Below are 17,000 nucleotides of genomic sequence, written 5' to 3'. Positions count from 1 at the left end.
GTTTCTTCATTAGTGACAGTTTTCTTGCGTTCACATTTTGGCAAATCCAACACTGAACCAGTTTCACGAAACTTAGCAAGCAGTTTGCTAACTGTAGCATGGGAGATGGCTGGTCTCGTATGGTGTCTTGCATTGAAATCTGCTGCAATGACCCGGTTACTGCGTTCACCAGATATCAACACAATTTCGATCCGCTCCTCACGTGTTAACCTCTTCGACATGTCAATGGCTGTGAACAAAGAGAAACTTGTAAATAACTCATGAAAGAATAAAGTTACGTTAAAACCAAGCACACCATTGTTTTTCTTGTGACATTACCAATAAGTTTGATGTGTCACATGACCCTCTTCCTATTGAAAAAACAAAAGTTGTGTCCAAGATGGCCGACTTCTAAATGGCCACCATGGTCACCACCCATCTTGAGGAGTTTGCCCCCTCACATATACTAATGTGCCACAAACAGGACTTTAATATCACCAACCATTCCCATTTTATTACGGTGTATCCATATAAATGGCCCACCCTGAAAACAGAGGGAGCCAAGTTGAACTGGAAAAGTTTCTTAGTCAAAAATGTGTAGGCATAAAACACTCTGTTCTTTAAAGTTTCTGTTACAAAGATGGAGCCGGGAAGAGAGCAAAATTGACCAGAACCCAATTTCATATAGAGAGATGCTAGGACGTGTGTAAGGCATATAGTACATATGTTTGTGTAATGAGTTACGAGATATAAATAAGGTCAAAACCTCTAGAATGGGGAAGGCCGCAAAAATGTGGCCAGGCAAGTAATGTCTGTTTTCTTTAAGTAATGCAAATACTCATGATTTGTTAATGTCACAGACATCAGATAACAGGAACTGACGATGTGGGCTAAAGCAGGAGCAAAACCAGATTTAATATTCATGATTGTCTGATATGTCAGGCACGTAGCTTTAGTGGTATAAAACTGGTTCTAACACTGCTGTCCCAGGCACAACTTCTCATGCAGTTGAGGAAGAGACAAGTGTGGCACAAGGTAAATACAAGTTTCATATTTCTGTGAGAACAAATTGAAATTAATGGCTAACTAAAACCATTGAAATGAAGTTAAATAAAGTTAAATATGTATTAGATTGTATGCTTCAGCTGCATACGTTTTTATGTATAAAATTTTGTGATAGGTTTTCATCATTCTTAAAAGAATCTCTATTGATTTAGGTTCCATTAAAGACACACCATGAGGATGAAAGGGTTTGTTTTTCTCATTGTCAGCATGGCAATTTCAGAAACATTTTCCTTAAACCCAGTAAGTGATTACTTTTTTTTTTTTTAAATTTACCTATCCATCCAAATAAGAAATCTTAAATGTCAATGGGTTTTTTTGTTAATATTTGTTTTGTTAGTAATTAAGTCATTTAAAAATAATACTGAATATTAAATATCACAAGAAAAACTATCACACAAAAAATCAGTTATTTACATTATTACATGCAATTCAATTTTATTCAATTTTATTCATACTGCACAAATCAAACACCAGCCGAGGCGAATGATGTACATAATGCAGTATGTTAAATGATTGTTAAATGAATATTTATTTCAATATTATTTTGATATTTTTGCAGACTGGACCAGAAATAGTAGGTAAGTTTTAATATGTGATATTTTCCATTTCATTTTATTACTGCTTGTTAATGTGAAATCTGTATACGGAGGCACCTGATGTGTTTTTGCAGACATTGGTGAAGTAAAGGACATTCCTGAAATAAACAAGGGTAAAGTTCAAGATTGACTCTTAACTAAATGCATTTTATAAGACTTTTGTTTTTTCATTTTCATGCAACTTTTTTTGACTAGTGACTTGTTTTCTAAATTTGTGACACTTTATCTTAGAATTCTTACATGATGATATCATGGAGGTAGGTTTTTTTTTAGATCAAATATATTAATGCTTAAAACGTCTATATGGAACATAACTTTGATTTGTTATTTCAATGCAAAGTTATAAGAGACAGTTTCTTTTTCTTCAGCCTACAAACATGCAGAGGAGTACCATTATTAATGAAAACATGCTGTGGAAATCCCCAGTCCCCTATGTGTTGAATAACGAACTTGGTAAATATGTATTTCATTACATACACATTACATTACATACATTTGAAAAAAATACTAATTTCACTATTTCTATGGGCCCACACCTTGTTACCCTGTTACTTAAAAAAATCCAATTATTGATACATGTCAGCTGGACACTTTTATTGCATAGGAGTTACATAATGGAAAAAGAAAGCAGCACCAACTTCAAGTGAACAAACTTTATTGACTGATATAGTTTTGTACCATGCAGTTATGCAAAGTAGCTCACATCTCTGCTAAAGCACTTAGAAAGATTTTTAGAACATTATGCTTTAGAGATAGAGTAATAGGTATGATCAAGGATAGGACCTATCAGTTGTCTAACATATCTTTTTGTTCATCTCTATATCACAACTCTCATGAATGATGGTAGACATTAATTCTAAAGGAGTCATTCTGAGGGCCTTTGACCAGTTCAGGTTGAAATCATGCATTGATTTCAAACCAAGGGACTCTGAGGACTATTACATTTCTGTCAAACAGTTAAATGGGTATGTTTTTGCTGTTTTTAATATAAAATTGCCCATTTAGTTTTAATTAACATGAATATTAATTTATATTTTTTATTTCAAAGCAAGTTATATTATGTATCTCTTTTATTATTTATTTAATTGTGATTTTATAGACTAAACAAAATAAATTACATAAAACAAAACTACATATAAGATAAATATTAATCATTGTCTTTAATTTCAGATGTTGGTCATACATTGGGCAAATATTTTCCAATGGACAGGAACTCTCCATTGGAACAGGCTGTGGTTACATTGCCATTGTTGAACACGAGTTCCTTCATGCTCTTGGCTTCTACCATGAACAGTCCAGATATGACAGAGATGATTATGTGATGATTAACTTTGGAAACATCCTTGAAGGTTTGATTAATATTTATACTACTTATTATGATGTTAATGTCTTCTTTAATATTTCTATTCACATACTTATCTTAAAACTATATAAGGTAATCTGCAGAAATGAATTAACCACTTCGAAACAGTTAAAACAGTCTTAGAAATATTAAAAGTATTCACAATATCAAAATCTTTTCAAGAGAATATGTGATGTTTGACTTTTATATATGATTTTTATAGCTTACAAGAGCAACTTTAGAATAGTTGGCAGTGATAACAGCACCACCCACGGAGTCCCATATGACTACTTGTCTGTGATGCACTATGGCAAAGATGATTTCACCAACGGCAAAGGATCCACAATTATCACCAAAGACCCAAAATTCCAGAATCTGATTGGTCAACGAGAGGAAATGAGTACTAGTGATGTTCAGGAGCTGAATCTACTCTACAAATGCAGTAAGTGCTTCAAGTTTAAGTGAACCAGCATCCAGCTTTAGGAATGCTTTGGGATTATTTGTTAAAGTTACTAAGAACATCATGAGAATATTGTGCCCTCAACCAATAGAAAGTAACCATTTTCTTTGTCACACTCACACTGCACAACCCTGACAAGAAAAACAAAAGCACAGGTCAATTACATATTTGAACAATCCATCAGTGCTGTTCTGTGTCAACTACTAACTTCATAATCAAATTTATTGAATTATAAATCAGTCTGCCTCTTGACTGCTTGCACTTCTCAGGAAAACAGATAATACACCCTGGACAGATTGCATGGGTGAAGACAAAGAAACAGACAGCCTTGCTCACATTCACACCTATGGCCAATTTATAATCACCAAATAACCTCAGGCCATTTGTTTAATTCATACAAAAATCAACATGCCATGTCCATGTCAGGCAGCACTTTCAGCAATTTCATTGGCACTCTAATGAACAACTTTCTGCTGCTCATAGTCAATAATTAAGATCAAGATACATACAACTTCTGAATATGTGTACAAAAAGTGCCTGTGGCTAAGCAATCCAACCATTTTGGATGATTACAGTTTAAAGAGGTGACTGTTTTGGAGTTGATGCGAGTCAACTAATAAAAGCCTACAACACAAGTGTATGCTAATACTATGATTCACTCTGTCACATGAAGTACCTGTGTATCAAAAAAAGAAAGGGAAAACAAGTGCTTTTAATTCATCTCTACAGGCTCATCCATAGCCTTTAAGATGTACTGTGGCTTTATTAATGGGAACACGTGTCAAATGAACCGCTGTTCAAAGAGTGGCAATGGCTGGGAAATGGTAACAGCTGTTTATAGTGGTCCCAGCTCTGACCACACCAATCTGCCCAGTGGAAATGGTAATCAAGGTAAGGTTTCAAATGTTGTATTTGTTTATAACAGTGTTTAATATACAGTTTTAAATGGAAAAATCTACTTTTCCACCTCAGCATTATTAACTTTAAAAGTAAGCTGCCAGAGATAGTAATAAATACTTTTGATACTTAAGACTTAAAGATCTGATGTAAGATAATTTTGAACTGTATTGTAGGTCAGGATGCAGGTTTCTTCGTGTATGCCAGCACAGAATCAGGTCAGGAGGGTGACTCAGCCTGGCTGGAGACAAAGAGGATGAGTCCCCAGAGGGAGTGTCATGTCCAGTGTCTGCAGTTCTACTATTACCACAATGGGAGCGAGTCAGATGAACTTAACATCTGGATCAGAGAGTTTCAAGATGAACGGGACTCCACAGGAACTCTCTACCTCATGGGACAGATCACTGGTAATGGTTCACTTGTGTGATTATAAGCTATGATTTTTTCCAGATAAAGTGTAAATTTTGACATTTTACATTTTGTCACAAAGACAATTAATCCAAAAATTCTCCCTCCAGGTCCACCAACATCTCACTGGACTCTCCACCATGTTCCTCTAAATGCCACCAAGCAGTTCCAGGTGGAGTTTGAGGTTCGTAAAGGAGCAGGAAACTCTACAGGCGGCTTCTCTATTGATGACATCAATCTCTCAGAGCTTGAGTGTCCAGATGGAACCTGGCAGATTAATGATTTTGAGACACTTTGGAACACTAGTGATACTCCGGACTGGATATATAGCCCAAGGCAGTACTCCAGTGAGGGCTATGCTTACCGGGTAGCGTTAAATCTCCGCCAGACAGATTTTGGAGTATATGTGCATCTTGTCTCTGGTGTCTATGATGACCAACTGGAATGGCCTTGCCCACAAAGGCAATTTACTGTCCAAATGGTGGATCAGAACCCCAACATTCAGCTACAGATGTCAAGGCAAAATAGTCTCACCACTGACCCAAATCTGCTCAGCTCCAGTGGTATGTTTACAGAAACATGAAGAAATCCTTAAAAATGTACCAACTAAACTATTAACCACTATGTTATGTATGCTTTCTGTAAACAGGAGTACTAATTTGGGGCAAACCTCGTGAGGTTGGAAGTCAAATTGTTGACGAGAACAATGAAACCATCTATGTTAATACCCTATATGGTTATAGAAATTTTGCATCTTTGAAAGACATCCAATCCAGAGATTACCTTAAGGGAGGAAGCACCATTTTCATCTTCACTTTACAAGGCAAATTAAAAAATTTTCATTGCTAAACTTAAATACTGTACCTGAAACTTTTACAAAAGAAATGTATGAAACATTTGAATCATTTTACACAACAACAAAGTGAAGTTTTCTATGATTATTTTAATTTCTTAATTCCGATAGATCTCACGCCTCTAGTTAATGGAAGTTCGCTGCCATGTCCTCAAGCGAGAACAGTAAAAATTACACTTCCTCCTGAAGACCAGGATAAAGGAAACTGCTCATCATGGTAGGACATATTGTTAAATTACGATTAATGTGAAGACACAAGGTGTTATATGAAACAAGATACTGCAATTTTCTCATGCATTTTTAAGCAGCTTGCAAAAATAAGTGTTGTTGCTAGATGTAAAAGTTAATGCATGAAACTCTAACAACTTGAGAGTTTTAATACCCCTCCAAAAATGCCTTAACTTTTACAGGATCTCACCAACCTCCATTCCACCCTCATACACAACAGATGACAGGTACTCCAATGTTCTCAAACGTTTTCTGTTTGTTTGTTTTTTATAAATAGAATGTGTTTCTGTCAAACAGAAACACTAAAACTCTTACTTATGTAAGAGTTTTAGTTACCTGTTCAAAAATGCTTTAATGTTTACAGGATCTCACCCACCACAATTCCAATTCCAGACACAACAGATGTTGGGTATGACAATCTTCTCAAATATGTTCTGTCTATAAGAATGTGTTGTTGTCACAAGCTGTAAAATCTAGTGGACCTGAAAATTTAGATGTTATACTAATGATAGCGATCAACACAAAAAGTTCTGTTTAAGGATAGTCAGCAGAAAAATTGTAGCAAAGGAGAACATGCAGGGGATTAGTGTACCAGTGGAGGATCCTAGGAACGGGCTGAGATTGAGGAAGCTAATGCCCAGTGATGAACACTTAAAGGAGAAGACCAAAGAAGTAGAAAAACAAGATGCATGCTTTAAATATTTGATGCAGGGTCTAAAACGGGTATGTTATTTTCAAATACATACAATACAATACTTTGACTTTCACAGGCTCTTATGCTATGATGATGATGACAAAATTTTAGATCTGATACTGGCAAGGCTAATGTTGAAAAGTCTATCGTACCATTAATGCACCACTTGCGTGATGTCATAATAATTAATTGTTTTCAGTGCTGTTGTAACCTACAAAACAAATGAGTGTATTATTTGTTGCAGCTTGAAGCCCACATAGATTTTGCCCAGCACATCTTTACAGTACAATACAACTTTATTTATATAGCACATTTAAAGACCAGAGGTACACCAAAGTGCTTCTCAATAGTAAAAAGAAAAATTGTTTTCAGTACTGTTGTAAAACACAACAACAGTGATAGCGATTCTGAACTTTGTGACTTATCATGAACTATCTGTACATCACTTATATAATTAATTCCTTTCTTCCTTCTGTAGCACTGTTGGCTTCTCTCCTGGTATGATGGTCTCTCCTGTCCTCACACTCCTGCTAGCACTGATGCTTTTGATGCCTTGATGTATATTTCATCCACATCTGGACTCGTTACATGGACAGCACCAAAGACTGCCAGATTCATTTTAGATATTTTTTATTGTTTTACTATATTGATTTATTTTTGATTTATTATAGATTTTCCTAATGTAATTATTTTTTTTTTGGTGGAGGAACTTTTCATTGTGGTTTTTGTCTTTAAAATAATCATTTGCAACAATATTTTTATTTTTTTGTCCATAACATAGAGAATAAATAAACTAAATAAAGCTTTTTAATCAAATATAGTTTCATAGTTTTGTTTACTGCAATGTTCAATCACAAGAAATCTACAGGAGTTTTAAGTTGTTAAAATATAGTGAGGAAAAATATACTATAATGATTAGCCACAGTGTGCTTTCTCAGTTGTTGGTGTGCTGATGTTTAACAAAACACAAAATAAATAACCTTTAAATCAAAAACATTCTTGGTCCTCTATTTTTTGTGTGTGTGTTGCTTGAATTTTAATAAGAAGAGATCACTTGGAAGAACTGAAAATGATATACTGAGATACAGAAAATAATTAATTTGGCAGTCCAATGGATCATCATGGCAGAATGGAATCCCAGTGGTGGTAAGATTTAGGAAAGGATCCCTCTGGGTCTAGACAGTGGTTGTGGTGAAGATGTAGATTGAGGCTTGGATGGACCTCTGAATGACTCAGGTAAGGTGGTGATGGGGAGGAAGTGGGTTGTATAAATGAGAGACTGAAAGCAGAATGGAGAGCACTGAGATTTAAATCACACAGAGTAGAGGATGATCAGCTCAAAAGGGGTCAAGAAGATGATTGGATTATTGTAATGTTAGTATTGAGTTTGATGTTTGTAATGAGCTTTTTACAAAGATATCATGCATATAACCACTGCAGAAATTGTAGATAATTATTAACAGGAAGTTTCTCTACCTCATTAGAATGAGCAAATGATGCAGACCAGACCATAAAAAGGTACGGCTGTTGTCACTTGGGAAGTATAAGACATTATGTCCATCAAACACACAAAGGCACAAAAACAAACCAAAATACAGATTGCAGTGAAGTATTCCCATATGTATAACAACAAAGGTGGATGAAAATACCAGAAAGGGGGAAAACATAACTGATCACATTCTCATTCTGCCATTGACCAGATGGTTGGCACCTACAACTGCACCTGCAAGTGTAAAACATAGAGATGACCCATGGTGCTATGGCACAACTTGACATTGCCATCCTGAATGCCTAAACCTTTTCCACAGCTCAGAACCCTGAACTCAACAATGGTATCATCAATGCATGACGGGTCTTCCTCACTGAGCTCTCAAAGGAGCTTGCCACAGTACATATGAGAAGTTGAATGGGACTGTTCTCTCTGTTGAGGTCAGGAAAGCGATTCCGCTCCCTGAAGACCAACACAGAGTGACTGAGGAGGAGCTTCTTTCGGCAGGCGATACGGTCTCTCAATCACACCACCACATAGTACTGACCCACACATACGGTTTTTACACACACACTGGACATTCTGGACATTTGTTTACATTTCTTTACATTTGCCATTTTGTTATTGATTAACAAGACCACAAGTCACTTAAATAAATCACTTTTAAGCATATTTGCACTGCACAAGACACTTAAATATTTGGATTGCACAACCCTGGACATTACATTTCTTTCATTGTCATTTATTACTCGTACAGCTGCTCTTATTGTTCTATATTTCTTCATATATTCTTATATATTTTCTATATTGTGTATCTCTCCAAAAGTTGAATCTGTTCATCTGGACGTAGCGTTTTGTGGGAGAAACGTTTCATCACTCATCCAAGTGACTTCTTCAGTCTCAGCTGACTGCAGGTTTCCCCAAACCTTATAAACAGTACATTTGCATAATGACTGAAACCAGCCCACTGAAGGAACAATGGGCTGTGAGGTCAGTTCCTTAATCATAATTATGCAAATTCCCATGACCATTGATCAACAACCACTGACCAAAACCCACTGATCAAAGAACACTGATCAATGGCCATGAGTACCATTCACAGAGAGTTTGGAATGGCTGCAATCACAGCATTGTAAGATGGCGAAAGATGTACCCTTAGGCCCCCTCCTCGATTCAGAGATGGTCTTTCCCTTTTCACGTAAATGGCCTCCTTGACTCCACGCTCAAACCAGCGTTCTTCCCTGTCCAGGATGTGTACATCCTCATCATTGAAAGAGTGTCCACTGGCCTGTAGGTGTGAATAGACTGCAGAGTCCTGGCCTGATGAGGTTGCTCTTCTGTGTTGTGCCATCTGCTTCGCTAGAGGTTGTTTGGTTTCCCCGATGTATAAATCCTGGCAATCCTCCTGGCACTTAACAGCGTACACTATGTTACTCTGTTTGCGTCGGGGGACCCGATCCTTGGGGTGGACCAGTTTTTTCGCGCAGCGTATTTTGGGGTTTAAAAGCCACAGAGACCCGGTGTTTAGAAAAATGTGTCTCAACTGTTCGATACTCCTGACACATATGGGATCACTACAGGTTTTCGCCTGGGCAGCGGTTGTCCTTCTCTCCTGGATCGGCTGGAGCTTTTTTAGGTGCCTTCCCAGCTTTGACAAAAGTCCAGCTGGGATAACCACATTTACTCAGGGCCTTCTTGATGTGCTGTTCTTCTGCCTCCCTGGCCGCTGTGTCAGTGGGGATGGTGTTCGCTCTGTGTTGTAGCGTCCTGATGACACCCAGTTTGTGCTCCAGTGGATGATGAGAGTCAAACCTTAGATACTGATCCGTATGTGTAGGTTTACGGTACACATCAGCTTTTAGATGTCCCCCATTACTGATGGAAATCTCACAGTCTAAGAAGGCTAACCTGCCACTTTTCATATCCTCCCTGGTGAATTTGATGTGTCGGTCCACCGAGTTAATGTGATCCGTGAAATGTAGTACGTCCTGAGATTTGATTTTCACCCAGGTGTCATCCACATATCTATATTGTGTATTTTGTTGTATAGTTATTTTATTTTTAACTTTAATTTTTATATTTTATTTTATTCTTTCTTAGTTAAATTTACCCTTCATTTTAATTTTCATATTTATTTCCTATCCTATTCATAGTCTTTTATTTTAGGTCACGAGCAGTTGTCTAAGCATTTCACTGCATATCGTACTGTGTATGACTGTGTATGTGACAAATAAAATTTGAATTTGAAATTTGAAGACAAGTAGAGAAGTTGTACGTTTGCAATGCAGTTTCATAAAAAGCCATTTAATCATCACATGTATCTTGTTCAACAAACATCAGCCACAGGATATCATCGTTAATTACTGATCACAGTCACTTCCTAAAGAAGCTTGAATCTATGACATTATTTTTGTATATAAGACATCTGTTGTCTTTCAAGCAATACAGGAGATCAGTGTAATTAAACCATAACATTACCCACCTCCACTCTTGATCACTCATGATGCCGTGATTTTAACTTAATCACATTTTTCACTGCAAAAGAAAATAATTGTATTCTCCTTTGATTGCTGCTGAGAGAAGTAGATTGTTCAGATAAAGAGGACTGTTTCATAGTAAAAAGAAATTATTCCTCTTTCAATTCTAAAGTTTTACATATCATACACTGCTTCTGCATTTTCCTTGCTTTTTAAATAGATTAACTGAAAGGTGGTTTAGTTTCTTTTTCACATAACTATATGGGTAGAACATACTGTTATGTGCAAGAATGTACAGTATTGTTGTACATATGGGAAGACATAAAGAACTTCCTCAAACACAACAATGGGGTTTTTTAAAAAGATATCATGCATATAACCACTGCGCTCACAATAAGTTTAGAAATTGTAGATAAGTATTAACAGAAAGTTTCTCTGTCTCGTTAATCGAGTGTCACAACCCTAGTTTTTATCTTTGCTGCAGACCAAACCATAAAAAAGGTAGGGCTGATGTCACTTGGATAGTATAAGGGATTAAGTCTATCAAACCCACAAAGCCACACAATTAAACCATGATACAGATTACAGTATTCCAATATAGTCCGCTACATTTGCAATGCAGTTTCTTTATAAAACATTAATAATCACATGTTTCTTGTTCAACAAACACCTGCCACATTTAGGATATCTTTGCTGATCACAGTCACTTCCTAAAGAAACTTGAATTATGACATTATTTTTGTATATAAAATATCTGTTGTCAAGTTATACAGGAGATATGTGTGATTAAACCATGCCATTATCCACCTCCACTCATGATCACCCACGATGACGAGTTATTTGAACTTAATCACACTTCTCAGTGTAATCACAAACTTTACTCTACTTTGATGGCTGTTGAGAGAAGTAGTTTGATTAAAAAAGAAAAAAAGTTTTACATATAATCCACTGCTTCTGCAGTTTACTCTAATGATCCTGCGTATTATGTAATGTGTTGTTTTTCATCTGAGGATGCATTTAAATTATTTTAGAACCTCCTTTTAATTTCTTTATATGCCTGCATACATTAAACCTTAGACCTGAAAGAACTGAAAGGTGGTTTACTTTCTTTTTCACATAACTATACAGGTAGAACATACTGTTATGTGCAAGAATGTACAGTATTGTTGTACATATGGGAAGACATAACGAACTTCCTCAAACACGACAATGAGGTTTTTTAAAAAGATATCATGCATGTAACCACTGCGCTCACAATAAGTGTACAAATTGTAGATAAGTATTGACAGGAAGTTTCTCTGCCTCGTTAAAATGCGTGAATGCTGCAGACCAAACCATAAAAAGGTAGTGCTGATGTCACTTGGATAGTATAAGGGATTAAGTCTATCAAACCCACAAAGCCACACAATTAAACCATGATACAGATTACAGTATTCCAATATGGTCCGCTACATTTGCAATGCAGTTTCTTTATAAAACATTAATAATCACGTTTCTTGTTCGACAAACACCTGCCACATGTCCTGATCACTCACGATGACAAGTTATTTGAACTTAATCACATTTCTCAGTGTAATCACAAACTTTATTCTACTTTCATGGCTGTTGAGAGAAGTAGTTTGATTAAAATTTTTTTTACATATAACCCACTGTACTGCTGTCCTTTTTAAATGTGCTATAGAAATAAAATATTGATTGACTGCTTCTGCAGTTTACCTTAATGATCCTGCGTATTATGTAGTGTGTTGCTTTTCATCTGAGGATACATTTAAATTATTTTAGAACTTCCTTTTTCATTTTTTTATATGCCTGCATACATTAAACCTTAGAACTGAAAGAAGGTTTACTTTCTTTTTTACATAATTGTAGGGGTGGAACATACTGGCAGTAAGTTACACGCAGCTGGTGGCAAGCATAACATGATTTTTATTATGTCCTCATACATAACACTTCCAGGAATAGATTAGAAAAATATTCATGTTTTGTTTCCTATTGTGTTGTTTAAAAGAACTGTTGTTAGTTTTGAACAATAGTCCTACTTTACAAAAATGACTCTAAAATCAAAAGTATAAGGATCTCAGGATCTCACCATCAATAAAATGAGTTGCCAACTAGTTCTATTAAAGTTTGGGGACAAAGGACACATCTAAAGCTTTACGAGTCAGTTTTCTAACTTGAATTTTTGTGAGGAATTTGTTTAGCTGTTTCCTGTTGAAGGAGCAGAATCAACTTTCAACAAAGTCATGGGCAAGAAATGTAATATTAAAATAAGGGAATATTTGATAACATAAGTATTTATTCTTTGTTCTTTAGGTCTAGTTCTTGATGGAATAAATATTCAAATTGAAAATCTTTCTTCTTCTTCTTCTTCTTCTTGGTCTCTTTAGGGCTCGCCCAGCACACCCTGCCCCCCTCTCATCCTATCTTCAGCACCCTCCTCTTTTCCATCAAACTTCTGCATGTCATCTATCATTACACTCCATGAATCTTCTCTTTGGTGTTACTCCTTTTATCCTGCCTTGCAACTCCATCTTCAACATCCTTAGTCCAGTGTATCTACTCTCCCTCTTCTGCACATGTCCAGACCATCTCAGCCTTGCATCTTTAATTTTGTCTCCAAAACACTCGGCCTGAATTGTCCCTCCAATATTTTCATTTCTGATCCTGTTCATTCTGATCATTCCCAATAAAAATGTTAGCACCTTTAATTCTTCAAAAAAAGATAGATTTAATGCTTTTGACCTAATGAACTAGTCATATGTTCACAGTAAGCAATAGTAAACTGAATTAATGTAAATAATACTGCAACAAAGAAAACCATAGCTAAAAAAGATACTGTTCCACAAATGCAGGGTAGAGTTCTGCTGTTCTCTCTTGGCAGTATTTCATGTAAAATAAACTGAGGTAAAGTGGAAAACTGTTCTGTTGTCAGATGAGTTTAAATTTGGGGGGTTTGTGTCTTGAATAACAGAGAAGTAAATATGTGTAGCTCAGGAAATTAGCCAATGGGATACTTATCTTGGGTTCTTGGACCACTTCACTACCATAAATGACCCATTTTTTGACACAAATGTGCAAGGAACATTTTAAATATAGGACTTAGTATTTACACATAGAAATTTACTAACTCCTTTACACAGCAGTGTCATATTATTGCCCTCCATGCATCTCCAGCTTGGTCTAAAAGCCCAGTGTAAAACATAGAATAGACCAAAATGCATTTGGTGAAATCTGAGTGGAATAGCCGGTCTTGCGCAATGCTGCCACCTTGTGAACAATGTTAGTAACTTCAGCTGGACCTCTGGCAGCGCATTTGAAATGCACATTCCAGCACTCACTTCACAACCAATAGACAAGGATCACATTTACCTGCACCCGAAAATCCTAAGGGAATTCTTACTTAGCCCAAAAAATTGATTCTGTTCATCTGGACGTAGCATTTTCAGTGGGAGAAACGTTTCATCACTCATCCAAGTGACTTCTTCAGTCTCAGCTGACTGCAGGTTTCCCCAATCTTATAAACAGTACATTTGCATAATGACTGAAACTAGCACCACTGAAGGAACAATGGCCTGTGAGGTCAGCTCCTTGATCCTTAATATGCAAATTCTCATGACCATTGATCAACAATCACTGATCAAAGCTCAAGTGAGAGAAGGAGAGAAGGAAAACCCCTACCCTAAGCGCTACCTAAGCAAAAACCCGTAGTGATCCCCTATGTGTCAGGAGAATTGGAACAGCTGAGACTTTTTCTAAACACAGAGTCTCTGTGGCTTTTAAACCCCAAACATGCTGCGCCAAAAATTGGTCCACCCCGGCACAAACAGACTAATATACCGCACGCTGTTAAGTGCCAGGAGGATTGCCAGGATTTATACAGTGGGGAAACCAAACAACCTCTGGCGAAGCGGATGGCACAACACAGAAGAGCTACCTCGTCAGGCCACGACTCCGCAGTCTATTTACACCTATAGGCCAGTGGACACTCTTTCAAGGATGAGTATGTACACATCCTGGACAGGGAGGAATGCTGGTTTGAGCGCGGAGTCAACGAGGCCATTTACGTGAAAGGGGAAAGACCATCTCTGAATTGAGGAGGGGGCCTGAGGCTACATCTTTCGCCATCTTAAAATGTTTTGATTGCAGCCATTTTCTAACTCTCTGTGACTGGTACTTATGGCCATTGATTAGTGGTCTTTGATCAATGAGCTTTGATCAGTGGTTGCTGATCAATGGTCATGAGAATTTGCATATTAATGATCAAGGAACTGACCTCATAGCCTATTGTTCCTTCAGTGGTGCTACAGTCAGGTCCATAAATATTGGGACATTGACACAATTCTAACACTTTTGGCTCCATATACCACCACAATGGATTCCAAATGAAACGAACTAGATGTGCTTTAACTGCAGACTGTCAGCTTTTATTTGAGGGTATTTACATCCAAATCAGGTGAACGGTGTAGGAATTACAACAGTTTGCATATGTGCCTCCCACTTCTTAAGGGACCAAAAGTAATGGGACAATTGGCTTCTCAGCTGTTCCATGGCCAGGTGTGTGTTATTCCCTCATTACCCCAATTACAATGAGCAGAAAAAAGGTCCAGAGTTCATTTCAAGTGTGCTGTTTGCATTTGGAACCTGTTGCTGTCAACTGCCAAGATGAGATCCAAAGAGCTGTCACTGTCAGTGAAGCAAGCCATCATTAGGCTGAAGAAACAAAACAAACCCATCAGAGAGATAGCAAAAACATTAGGCGTGGCCAAAACAACTGTTTGGAACATTCTCAAAAAGAATGAATGCACCGGTAAACTCAGCAACACCAAAAGATCCAGAGGACCACGGAAAACAACTGTGGTGGATGACCAAAGAGTCCTTTCCCTGGTGAAGAAAACACCCTTCACAACAGTTGGCCAGATCAAGAACACTCTCCAGGAGGTTGGTGTATGTGTGTCAAAGTCAACAATCAAGAGAAGACTCCACCAGTGTGAATACAGAGGGTTCACCACAAGATGTGGGCCTTCCTGGTAAGATAAGATAAGATAACCTTTATTAGTCCCACACGTGGGAAATTTGTTAGCCCCAAAAACAGGAAGGCCAGATTAGAGTTTGCCAAATGACATCTGAAAAAGCCTTCACAGTTCTGGAACAACATCCTATGGACAGACGAGACCAAGATCAATGTACCAGAGTGATGGGAAGAGAAGAGTATGGAGAAGGAAAGGAAGTGCTCATGATCCTAAGCATACCACCTCATCAGTGAAGCATGGTGCTGGAAGTGTCATGGCGTGGGCATGTATGGCTGCCAGTGGAACTGGTTCTCTTGTATTTATTGATGATGTGACTGCTGACAAAAGCAGCACGATGAATTCTGAAGTGTTTCGGGCAATAATATCTGCTCATATTCAGCCAAATGCTTCAAAACTCTTTGGACGGCGCTTCACCATGCAGATGGACAGCTACCCAAAGCATACTGCAAAAGCAACCAAAGAGTTTTTGAAGGGAAAGTGGGCTGTTTTGCAATGGCCAAGTCAATCACCTGACCTGAAACCGATTGAGCATGCATTTCACTTGCTGAATACAAAACTGAAGGGAAAATGCCCCAAGAATAAGCAGGAACTGAAGACGGTTGCAGTAGAGGCCTGGCAGAGTATCACCAGGGATGAAACCTAGCGTCTGGTGATGTCTATGTGTTCCAGACTTCAGGCTGTGATTGACTGCAAAGGATTTGCATCCAAGTATTAAAAAATGAAAGTTTGATTTATGGTTCTTATTCTGTCCTATTACTTTTGGTCCCTTAAGAAGTGGGAGGCACATATGCAAACTGTTGTAATTCCTACACCGTTCACCTGATTTGGATGTAAATACCCTCAAATAAAAGCTGACAGTCTGCAGTTAAAACACATCTCGTTCGTTTCATTTGGAATCCATTGTGGTGGTGTATGGAGCCAAAAATGTTAGAACTGTGTCGATGTCCCAATATTTATGGACCCGACTGTAGTTTCAGTCATTATGCAAATGGACTGTTTATAAGATTGGGGAAACCTGCAGTCAGCTGATACCAAATAAGTCACTTGGATGAGTGACGAAATGTTTCTCCCACTGAAAACGCTACGTCTAGATGAACAGAATCAACTTTTTGGGATTTACTTACCTGGATGATTAAGCATGCATCAAGAAATTCCTACTTACAATTTACATTATGAAATCTCTACATATTTAAAATATATTATTCAAATTTTAACACCTGTTGAATTAAACATTAGTCTTGCTAACTGAAATATTGAACTGTCTGAAGCTCATATATATATAGAAAATACAATTATGTTTAGTGTATTTTCATGGGCCTTGGTGAATTGTATTGTATTGTAAAATAATATTAATAATAACCTTTTAACTTTTTAATAAAAATTAATAACCTTTAATTAAAAATAATGTAGAGGATGTCCTTGGTCCTTTAGTGCTACTTGGATGCTTTAGTGTCTCTGGTCCAAGTTCAAAATGCTGTCTAT

At 37.2% G+C, this 17,000-nt stretch overlaps 1 protein-coding gene across 1 annotated transcript; it reads left to right on the top strand.

Moving 5' to 3' along the window:
• Positions 1–1,622: 1,622 nt before the first annotated feature.
• LOC116309517 (meprin A subunit beta-like) lies at positions 1,623–7,209 on the top strand. Its single transcript, XM_039619864.1, has 14 exons — positions 1,623–1,753; positions 1,872–1,897; positions 2,009–2,093; positions 2,488–2,605; positions 2,811–2,989; positions 3,206–3,424; positions 4,172–4,333; positions 4,516–4,746; positions 4,858–5,310; positions 5,397–5,570; positions 5,712–5,817; positions 6,011–6,055; positions 6,193–6,237; positions 7,001–7,209. The coding sequence occupies exons 2-14, from the start codon at positions 1,892–1,894 to the stop codon at positions 7,077–7,079; spliced, it is 1,902 nt and encodes a 633-aa protein (XP_039475798.1). The 5' UTR covers positions 1,623–1,753; positions 1,872–1,891; the 3' UTR covers positions 7,080–7,209.
• The last annotated feature ends 9,791 nt before the right edge of the window (positions 7,210–17,000 follow it).

Source organism: Oreochromis aureus, linkage group 11 (assembly GCF_013358895.1).
Source record: "Oreochromis aureus strain Israel breed Guangdong linkage group 11, ZZ_aureus, whole genome shotgun sequence".
Classification (NCBI taxonomy): Eukaryota; Metazoa; Chordata; class Actinopteri; order Cichliformes; family Cichlidae; genus Oreochromis; species Oreochromis aureus.
This window is presented reverse-complemented; position numbering and strand designations above follow the sequence as displayed.

Coding starts and splice junctions, on each gene's coding strand:
- LOC116309517 (XM_039619864.1), top strand. Junction 5,311..5,396: donor AAATCTGCTCAGCTCCAGTG/GTATGTTTACAG, acceptor TTCTGTAAACAG/GAGTACTAATTTGGGGCAAA. Junction 6,056..6,192: donor TCATACACAACAGATGACAG/GTACTCCAATGT, acceptor TAATGTTTACAG/GATCTCACCCACCACAATTC.